Source organism: Nycticebus coucang, chromosome 9 (genome assembly GCF_027406575.1).
Source record: "Nycticebus coucang isolate mNycCou1 chromosome 9, mNycCou1.pri, whole genome shotgun sequence".
Taxonomy (NCBI): Eukaryota; Metazoa; Chordata; class Mammalia; order Primates; family Lorisidae; genus Nycticebus; species Nycticebus coucang.
The window spans coordinates 32971671-32983062 of NC_069788.1; the positions used below are offsets into that span (position 1 = coordinate 32971671).

Here is an 11392-nt window from a genome sequence, read left to right on the forward strand (position 1 = left end):
ATAGCTTCACCTTTTTACAGATCAGAAACCAAGGCAAAGAAAAGATAAGTTATTCAAGGTACAGAGCAAATACGTGGTGGAACCAGAATTCAGACTCAGCAGTCAGACTCCAGATCCCGTTCTTTGCTTTCCAACATACGTTATCTTACCAAAACCTTACAACGATCCTACAGGCTCTATTAGCCCCATTTTACAGATGAGGAAAAAAATTCAGAAATCACCTAAAATCATCTAGCTGGCAAGTGGCAGAGCCAAGATTAAACCCCTCAAATCTCAAAGGCCATATTTGCAATCACTGTACCAAGGTTTCTCGACCTCAGTACAGCTGACATTGTGGAACAGATCACTTCTTGTTGTGGGGGATTGTCCTGTCCCCTGAAGGATGTTTAATGGCATTCTTTCACCCACTAGAGGCCAGTAGCACCCTCCCCCAATTCATGATAATGAAAATATTGCCAGATATTATCAGATATCTGCTATGGGACTAAATTATCCTCTTTCTTGAGAACCACAGGTCTCCACTCTGCAGCAGGGCACTACTCAGGGAGGTAATGGCCTCCATGTTCCTAGTTTTATTAGGGGTCCCAGCCTTGTAATCATGATCAGTAGTTGTAATGATTCCCTCTTTTTGTTTTGAAGGACAATTTATTCTGCAATTGGCATTGACCTGGCGTCTTACGGGTTTATAGTTGCTGCTGTAGAGCACAGGTACGTTGACGGATGCATCTGGATTCTTTAGCCAAATCCAGGGAATGTGAATGGCCGTAACAACAACAAAAAAATGTTAATGAAATTCTCAAAGATGATGACGTAATACAAAAAGGATATTGAGTTAGATTGTTAAGATGTATGAAACATTTCACATTTTTAGACTGTTTATTGCATGCCGTGTATTATATGGGAGGTGTTTTCCACACACCATCTCATTTAGTCGTCGTAAAAATCCTATCAGATTTTTACTGATAAAAATTATGACTATTTTTAGTCATAATATAATGGTGACTATAATAGGTGACTATTATCATTAGTCTAAGGAAGAGGAAAATGAAGGGGAGGAAAAGGTAACTTGCCCGAGTCACACAGCTAGTAAATGGCAGCGCTGAGACTTGCTTCCCCAGGGTGAGTTTTGAACACAGCTAACATTGCCTCCCAGAACTGTGAAGACAGAGTGGCCTAGTTTACCCATAACTCCTCCGCAATAGACAAGAAGGCCTTTCTTCTAGAACTTACTTTGGGTTCTCTTTAATTAAAAAAAAAAAAAAAAAAAAACCCACACAGAATGGAAGAAAAAAAGAGAAATCAAAAGATCAGAGAGAGGTTGATTCAGGGACACATGAGGAAGGGAGGGAGAATGTATGAGTAATGAATTTTGCTTGTATCACAGAGACAAATCTGCATCTGCAACTTACTATTTCAAGGACCAGTTAGCTGCGGAAATAGGGAACAAGACTTGGCTCTACCTTCAAACCCTAAGACGAGAGGAGGATGAGCTATCTGTACGAAATCAGCAGGTACGGTGCAGTGAGAGAAGGGGGGCTTCTCGACCTAAAAGTGTACACAAAAGGATGACATTTACTAACTTAATTTTACACAGGGCAAGTCCTGTGCCTACCTGTCCTATTTCCCATTCCCAAAGATCTGTCAGTGGATTCTCTAAGTCATAAAATTCCCTTCATGAAATATCTGATTCATTGTTAAAACAAAGGCAAACACAAAAATCCTAAGGGGGGTGATAGTGAATATTCAGAATTTTCTTGCATTAACTCCTCTAATTTTAGAATCTCAAAAGTGCTACAAAATAAACGAATAATTTCCCTACCAGAGACAATATAAAAATATGACTTTCACACAGGTGGTAGATAATAGCATTACGAGTATAGGCCTCAGGATCCAACTTTCTGTGTTCGAATCCTGGCTCTGTTGATTCAAGATCCTGGGGTGATCTTGGATAAGTTAATCTTTGTGCTTCCATGTTTCATCTGTCACTAAATAGTGAATAATAACAGTGTCTATCTTACAAGGATATTTGGATCATTCAGTGGAATAAAGCATTGACTGCTTCATTTAGTGAGAGATAGTGGGCACTTTACATATGTTATTGCATTTAAGCCTGTCCATATTCCACTGGAGCAGGGATTTTTATACAATCAATGGAAATTCAGAGAAGTTAGGTAAATCATCTGAAGTCACACAGTAGGTGAACAACAGAGACTGGATTTGGACCAAGCCATACCTATGTGCAAAGCAGATGCTGGTGTTGTTATGCTAATGTGTATTTTAATCGTGAATCATACGATATTTAGAGTTTTTAACTAACCAACTATTTTGTATGCAACTTCTATACACATTTTAAAATAATTGTAGTAATGTTTTACTTTGTTGTTTCCTTCTTCTAATAATCCTATTAGGTACATCAAAGAGCAAAGGAATGTTCTAATGCTCTCGATTTGATTCTTGACATTGATCATGGAAAGCCAGTGAAGAATGTATTAGGTTTAGAGTTTGATGTGGAACAACTGAAGGTAAGCACTTAAAAAAAGCCAGTTTTTTTTCCCCTGTCCTGCATTTCTTTACTCTCCTTTGTTGTCTGAATATCTATTATATTACAAAGTACAACATGATGAAGGGCTGCACAAAAAAGAATGACAGGAATGGACAATATTTTAGGCCGAACTGTACAAGAAATTGCCAGCAGTCGATCAGATTTGATCTACAAAAATGGCAGTGTTGTATGGTTCAACTTAAAACTTCCACTGGAGGTACTAGAGTTCCTTGGGTGACTCCTGCATGTTTTTGAGCTTGATCTTGAGAAGTTGGCCAAAAGTTTTGGACAAAAATTTGGGAGGGGATGGAAGAATATCAGACAGAGTGGACAGCATGAGCAGAAACTCAAAAATGTGTGTGGCATGTGCAGTGCAGGGAATAGAAGGATGCAGAGGATAAGACGGTGGTCTGCTCTCCAGAGCGAAGTTTGTTGCTCATCACCCAGCTGCTCTGTCCTGTATCCATGCCTCGGTACATGTTGTCCCCTTGACCTGGTATACCCTACCCTTTCACTAGCTCCTTCCTAATCTTCACAACTCCAGTTAGACATCACTTCCTCCAAGAAGCTTTTTTTTTTTTTTTTTTTGTAGAGACAGAGTCTCACTGTACCGCCCTCGGGTAGAGTGCCGTGGCGTCACACGGCTCACAGCAACCTCTTAACCCTTGGGCTTATGCGATTCTCTTGCCTCAGCCTCCCGAGCAGCTGGGACTACAGGCGCCCGCCACAACGCCCGGCTATTTTTTGGTTGCAGTTTGGCGGGGGCTGGGTTTGAACCCGCCACCCTCGGCATATGGGGCCGGCGCCCTACTCACTGAGCCACAGGCGCCGCCCCTCCAAGAAGCTTTTATGACTCTGGTGCCCGCCCCTGGACCAGGTTCACTATGTGTTTCTTGGTACCATGTGTTGTATTACAGCATGTCTCTGTATCATTTTCTTCCCTGATAGAGTGGGAGCTCAATGAAAGTGAAACACTGGGGCCTGGCCCAGAGCAGGTGCTCAATCAGTACTCATGGAATGAACAAACTAGTAAACATGGGGTGGCAAGAGGCAGAAGTCAGAATCAATGTCCAAATGTCAATGTGGGTGACTAAGAAGACCATTACGTTTATTTCTGAACGTTCACATACGTGTTATATGTTTTATACATACGTGTATATATGCGTGGATAATAGGAATATATGCTTATGTATATTCTGTTTCATAAGAAATCAAGGTACTTAGCCATGCCCACAACATGAACAACTTATGTGATTGACCAAATCCTTTAGTCTGTTCTTCGAATACCATATGAGATAATTCTGAATTTATATTGTGCTTTTTCACATAGGGCGCCATTGATAGAGACAAAATAGCAATAATTGGACATTCTTTTGGTGGAGCAACAGTGATTCAGGCTCTGAGTGAAGACCACAGATTCAGGTAAGAGAACAAGAGAGAGTGAAGCAAGAGGACAGAAATTATTAGAAGAGGGGTAGTGAGAAAACATACTGCATTTTTTAAAATCATAGTGTTAATGAAGAAAGGATCCCATGGAGTTATGAGTCTCTTCCTTCGCTTCCATGAAATGTTCTATATGTACTTTTCTAGGCAGAAACCATCCTGTACTCCTACCATTAAAAACTCTCCCCACTCGTACATATAACATTTTCCCTTACGTGTTTGCTTACATCTTTATCTATCTTTTTTTGCGACACTATGATTATAATAATAACATTGCCATCTTGTAGTATTGCCGGGCTTGCCTATTGGCAGAACTTTATTTTAAAGAGTTATTTTTTCCCTTCCATTTTTAAGGTGGTGCTGAATCTAAAATCACATGGTTGTTTGGGTAAGAGGAGTGAGGACCAGACCCCAATTTTCTAACTTGTAGAAACATTTTCTTTCTTGAACTATTTCATTCCAGATCAATGATGTCATGTAGAACTGACTGCATAGAAAAAGGAGAGGATCAATGTGTGACATTTCACTCTGAATTTCTTTTTTTCTTTTTGCAGTTTTTGGCCAGGGCTGGGTTTGAACCCGCCACCTCCTGCATATGGGGCTGGCACCCTACTCCTTTGAGCCACAGCCCCCGCCTTCACCCTGAATTTCTTAAACTCTATTTCAGTGGAAGGGGATTGTCTTTTATCCACTTACCAAAAGGTCAAGAAACATAGTATAGACTTAGAAAGAAAGTTACATTTTCAATGACTGCCATAGGTTTTCCTTCAACACTCAGTGTTTCAGGTAAAGCACCTCTAAGCAGAAAGTAATGGGTCCATAGCTGTGACTCTGAAAAAGGTATAATCAGTGTACTCACAGAGTGCTCTAAAGCTCTGGAAACACGAGGAAAATGTGCTTTTATTGTACTTTTTCAGAGACTCCCATGGTTTTCAAGAAATTATTACTTATTTAAAATTTATTTTGAAAACAATATAACTAAAAAAAATCTTTAAATTTTAGGGATATATATATTTCTAAAGGTTGTAATTCCTAGAGGCCTTCTAAAGAAAATGGTTGTATAATTGCAAGACTGTTAACTTATAAAGCTAATCATATCCCCTTTCTACACTGAAGTATTGTATCTCTTGCACTCAGCAAGATAACCCATAATAAACTGGTGTGGCTATGTCCATTAATCTAAGCCTTGTTAGGAAGTCCTGTATGCTGGCTAGTGTGTAACCAGCCTTCTTTCCTCATTGTCAACAAATGCAGATGTGGTATTGCCCTGGATGCATGGATGTTTCCACTGGGTGATGAAGTGTATTCCAGAATTCCTCAGCCCCTCTTTTTTATCAACTCTGAACGGTTCCAATATCCTGCTAATATCGCAAAAATGAAAAAACTCTACTCACCAGATAAAGAAAGAAAAATGATTACAATCAGGTAAGTATTAGAGACTTAATTTATCATCTGAAAAAGAAACGTGGAACTTGGATAGGTATCAACGGCTATCCTTTGGTGGCCATTACAGAATTGCCGAATTGGTTGTTTAGACCGCCAATAAGGAGAATATTAGATAATTCTTATTGGATGATCTCAGGTTCTGAATACATTTAGATGTACCTTTGAAAATGGAAATGTTCGAGTAGTGTTAATGTATATAGTACACACACTAGTAAATTCGCATGGCACCACATGCTGTTTTTATCTAAATACCAGAATGTACCCACACATTTTGGGGGGTGTAGCTAGGGGGAGAAGTATTCCATTATTAGACAAGGCTAGGAACTCTTTAAAGAAAGAGTCAGCTCATCTGTGAGATCTGCAATATATTTAGCTGTGAAAGAATGTGAGTTTATAAATCCCTCAAAGCTGTACTGGAGCACCGTGGAGCACCATGTTTATTTCCTGGATAGCACTACTTCTTTGATGGACTCTCACCTTATCTTTTTTTTTCCTTTGACTGCTAGAAATCTTGAAAGAATGGCCTATATTTAATATTTCATGTACTTACTTTTATTTACTCTTTTTTTTTTAAGACAGATTTTCACTCTGTCACCCTGGGTGGAGTGCCTGGTGTCATAGCTCACAGCAACCTCAAACTCCTAGATTCAGGCAATACTTTTGCCTCAGCCTCCCAAGTAGCTGGGACTATAGGTGGACACTAATGCCTAGCTAATTCATCTTTTCTTTCTCTTTTTTTTTTTTTTTTTTTTTGAGACAGAGTCTCACTATGTTGCCCTAAGTCGAGTGCTGTGGCATCGCAGCTCGCAGCAACCTCAAACTCTTGGGCTTAAGGGATTCTCTTGCCTCAGCCTCCCAAGTATCTGGGACTACAGACACCCACCACAATACCCAGCTATTTTTTTGTTGCAGTTGTGGTTGTTTAGCAGGCCTGGGCTGGGTTTGAACCTGCCAACCTTGGTGTATGTGGCCAGCGCTCTAACCACTGAGCTACAGGCACTAAGCCTGTGGCTAATTTTTCTATTTTCGGTAGAGATGGGGTCTCCCTCTTGCTCAGGCTGGTCTCAAACTCCTGAGGTCAGGCAATCCACCCCTCTTGGCCTCCTAGAGTGCTGGGATTACTGGCGTGAGCCATCATGCCAGGCCCTTCTATCTGCTCTTTGACTGCTGTGGTCTAGCTTCCTGAGCTGCCTCCAGTGTGTGCTGAAACTGGCCTGCTAAGCACAGGAAAGGCTGCAGCATAGCACCCTGCAGCCTCTCTCTCCGCAGCTGCTGGACACTGTTGACCGCCTCTATTTCTGCTCCTTGCTCCTTCTGTGGTTTCTGTGCTCATTCCTTCCTTCTCCTCAGGCCTGTCCTCCACTGCAGGCAGCAACCTGGGTTATGCTCTCAGCTCTCTCACAACCCCTCTGTTTCCCTTTTTTATGTTTCTGACACACAAATTTTGACTAGAGTGTGAGGAAGAGTGAGAGGGAGTCAGGCTGGCCCTGTTTTGGGATGAGATGAGCAGAAGACTGATGCCTTGCTTGTAAGAAACAGCGAAGTGGAGAGAAGAGTCGCACCGGGTGGGGCTGGGAAGACGTTGTGTTTTAGCTGTGGGATTTCTTAGCTTGAGAACTCGGAAATCTGGGCAGAAATGTCTGGCCACAAATTGGACGAGTACAGAATTTGCGTGATATTGTAGATGAAACCTTTGGCATAGATGAGACTGCAAAGTGAGAAAAGAATTGTTCTGGGAATGGAATCTTGAGGACTGCCTACCTGGATCCCATGGAAGAAAGGGGAAGATCCTGGGAAGAACACAGAGTGCTTAGGGTTGGAAGGGAGCATGCAAAGTCAAAGAAATGAAGAGGGAATAAAAAGCACAAGAAAATCATCAAGTGGTAACTGTCCCAGAGGTGATAGAAAACAAGCATTTAAAAAAGGCCATTCCATTTGATGTTAGGCTGTTGATAAATTTAAACAAGAAAGTGAGTAATCCTTGTACCATTTAACTAGCATGGGGAAAGTTTTTTTTTTCTTTTTTTTAAAGGTATCTGTTTAATTCAAGGCTTAAATCCAAAGTGTTTTGAGTAGTATCAAATAGATAGCAAGTTCAATGATGAGAGTAGGTGGGCAGGCTGTGGCTGAGTTCAGGGCCTCTTCAACACACAACATACTCCACTGTCTCAAACTGGAAGCATTCTAGTATACTAAAAAGCAGAGATCATTTCATCTAAAATCAAGACATCAACCAATACAGGATTCTTTGAGTTGTTTTTCTAGCAGGAAAATGAATACACGTTAGGATCCTTAAAGGAGTAGCCTGTGACCCTCAAATACATTCAAGAAGATCAAATTATAAGTTTTATGTCCATGCTTCTCAATAAACAGGCCAACCAGGCCAGTATCTTTCCTGTAGCCTAACTTCAAAAATAATTTTATCAAACAATGTGATTTTTAAATTCCTCACTTCTCTTTTAGGGGTTCAGTCCATCAGAATTTTGCTGACTTCACTTTTGCAACTGGTAAAATATTTGGATCCATGTTTGCCTTAAAAGGAGATATAGATTCAAATGTAGCTATTGATCTTAGCAACAAAGCTTCATTAGCATTCTTACAAAAGCATTTAGGTAAGAAACTAATGTTCTTTCTTGACAAAACTGTCTCTTTCGTGCCATTTTAACTGTTTCTAGTTGTTTTACAGTTGAATAAAGCAGTAAATCAATTTGAAAGCAAACATTTCAGGAAGTTAATTATGCTGCTTTACAGACTGTGTATCCTACAGAGCAAGTCTAGCTGCTAAAGCTAATGGTCTCTATGAACCATGGGGTGGTTGGTGGATTTGCTTTTCTGCAGTTTGAATCAAAGTTATAAGTGTGCCCATCACCAAGATAGGATGTATCGTACCCATCAGGTGTGAATTTACCCGTCCCCCTTTTCCCCCTCCTATCTGCTTGGTTTCCATTGAATTTTACTACCAAATGTTCACATGGGTACTGATCAATTAGTTCCAGTTTAATAGTGAATACATGGGGTGTTTGTTTTTCCATTGCTGCAATCCTTTAGAAGAATGGTCTCCATTTCTACCCAGGTTGTTACAAATGGTGTTAGTTCTTTTTTTTTTTGCAATTTTTGGCCGGGGCTGGGTTTGAACCCACCACCTCCAGAATATGGGGCCGGCGTCCTACTCCTTTGAGCCACAGGCACCGCCCAGTATTAGTTCATTTTTATAATGGTTGAGTAGTACTCCATAGTATAACTATACCACATTTTTATTAATCCAATCATATATTAATGAGTACTTGGATTGATTCCACATCTTTGTGATTATGTATTGGGCTGCAATAAACATTTGGGTGCATATGTCTTTTGGATAAAATGACATTTTTTACTTTGGGGTAAATACCCAATATTGGGATTGCTGGATCAAATAGAAGGTCTACTTTAAGTTCTTTAAAGTATCTCCATACTGTTTTCCATAGGGGTTATGCTAGTTAGTGGTCCCACTTGGAGGAGTCTAACAGCTGGGGTCCTCCCTTCGTTCTCTCATTTTCAGGCAGCTGATGGAATATACTTTGCCTCTAAAATCATTATGCAATTTGATAATTTGTAATTCTATTGTGCCACCTAGAGGCATTGAACTGTTTATTGCTCTCAAAAGTTTAATGTTTATTGACATTTGTATTTTTCAGGACTTCATAAAGATTTTGATCAGTGGGACTGTCTAATTGAAGGAGCTAATGCGAATCTTATTCCAGGGACCAACATTGACACAATCAATCAACATGTCACTCTACAGAACGCTACAGGAATACAGGAACAGAATTAGGATTAAAGGGGTTTTTAAAATTATTTTTTCAAAATTGTCTAAAATTGTGTGTGTGTGGTGTGTGAGAGAGAGATTTTAATGTATTTCCCCAAATAACGCATATTTTAAAATGTAGGCTATTCTATAGTAGCAAAATTGAGGCTTACGCTAAAATATTTTCATTTAAATGTAAAAGAAAGAATGCAGAATACAAAAATCATACCAACGTGAATTTTAATTTTACTAAGATATCTTTTTTAGTGTCAAAGTTAAAAATTGCTTTTATATTACTTTAATAATGGACAAGTATATTAAAAGAGGCACAATGCCAGTGAAAACCTGTGTGAATGACATAAGACTCCTTCCACATCCAGCAAAAACACATTTCTTAACTTTTATTCTCTATTGTGAGCAGGAAGGCTGAATTCTCGTAACATAACATTCTAGGTAGAATTGGATGGCATTTCTCTTTGACTTTTGGTCATGGTAAGAAAAATTAGATAAAGCTAATAATAAAGCCATTGTTTAAGCACAGGATTTGTGATACTGTACAATTTTGATATAATGACTACAGATACTGGAGACAAGGCAGAGGCAGTGGATTAAAGAAAATTGGTAATTGTTTTGCATTTTCTTTAATTCTTTATCTCTGATGCATTCCGCTTACTGAAGATTATAGCATACAGCTGGGATTCCAGCTTTAACACATTATTTGCCGTATGGCTTTGAAGAAAAAGAAAGAAAACATTCAGAATTACATTTAACTTCTTTGTTTTTCCAATTAATTTTATTTAATAGATGTTTTAATTCTATATGTAGTAATAAAAGCAGTAGTCTTTTATTATTTAGTATTATTTTATTCCATTCAATTAAATGGATGTAAAAAGACAACTTAAAAATTTATACACTTACACATCTGGGAATCATGGAAAATGATTTCCTTCTCCAAGGGATATAAGAAATTATGCTGATCATTAGTTATGTTTATATTTTTAGTCTAAGTATGGTCTTATTCCTACGAATTCTCCATAACTGAGTTTAATTTAGCCTATGTGCACAAGGATATTCAATACTTAGTATGCAAGTCTGGTTAACACTTTCATCTCTATCCCTTTTGCCCAGTTTATAAGTTTACTGTGTATCCCGATTTTATATCTCAGACCTATCTTAGTAGTGTAAAGTGCAAAATCATTCCTTCTGAGAAGTTTTACTTCTCTCTCTCCTACAGACATTCAGATTAAATTTTTAAAATAGGGAGTTAGTAAACTCAGCTTGAAACTGAGGGCTTCCCATAATCTGACCCGAATGCATCTTCTCTGACCTTTCTCCTGGTAATTCACAACTATATTGCCTGCATTAGTGAGCCAGACTCTTCTACTCTTTATTCTGGGAATAAGTAATATACTCACTGACCTCAATTGTTTTTAATGCAAAACCCTTTCCTTTCTACTTAACTGAAATTAAGTTTATAAGGTTCTTAATTTATTCCCATTAGGCTTCAGGGTCTGATAATGTTTCATACACATAACATCTTTTCCCCAGGCTCATTTGGCAAACTTTGTCCTGACTCATTTTAGAAATAGATAAACATTCCAATTGGAATAATGTTCCATTTAAGAATACTTTTATAGAGGTTGCTGTGAGCCGTGTGACGCCACGGCACTCTACCCGAGGGCGGTACAGTGAGACTCTGTCTCTACAAAAAAAAAAAAAAAGAATACTTTTATAAAAAAATCCTTTTCTGGTGGCATATGTTGATGTTTAAAGAAGAAAATAACTTCTGAAAATATCCACTAAGTTAAAGTTAAAAAAAAAAAATAACCTAGCATAGTGTACACTTTATGGAAAGAAACATTTACAATTGCCTGTCCAATGTATAGAGGAGAAAGGTACCACAGATATTCAAGAATCTTCTTTTCTTTTCCTTTTTTTTTTATTGTTAGGGATTCAGTGAGGGTACAAAGAATCAGGTTACATTGTTACATACAATATGTCTAATCCTAAAAACACTGTAAGAATGGTTTTCTTGTCACAACTTTACAAATGAGGAAGATCAAGGCTCAAAGATACTTCATATCCTGCCCTGGTCACATATAGCTAAGGAGCATATAGCTAATGTCTCTGTTCTGCAAAATCATGTTTAAATGCACGGGCTTTGAAGTTAGATAGGT

At 38.7% G+C, this 11392-nt stretch overlaps 1 protein-coding gene across 3 annotated transcripts in view; it reads left to right on the plus strand.

The window, feature by feature from the left end:
• PLA2G7 (phospholipase A2 group VII) overlaps nucleotides 1-9559 on the plus strand; it is a 32152-nt gene extending 22593 nt beyond the window's left edge. For all 3 annotated transcript variants that reach the window (XM_053603277.1, XM_053603279.1, XM_053603278.1), the window contains 7 exons: nucleotides 640-708; nucleotides 1385-1511; nucleotides 2409-2522; nucleotides 3873-3964; nucleotides 5240-5410; nucleotides 7895-8043; nucleotides 9106-9559. In XM_053603277.1, coding sequence (XP_053459252.1) covers nucleotides 640-708; nucleotides 1385-1511; nucleotides 2409-2522; nucleotides 3873-3964; nucleotides 5240-5410; nucleotides 7895-8043; nucleotides 9106-9242 — 859 coding nt within the window. In that variant the 3' untranslated portion in view covers nucleotides 9243-9559. The remainder of the gene's footprint in view (nucleotides 1-639; nucleotides 709-1384; nucleotides 1512-2408; nucleotides 2523-3872; nucleotides 3965-5239; nucleotides 5411-7894; nucleotides 8044-9105) is intronic.
• Nucleotides 9560-11392: the final 1833 nt, after the last annotated feature.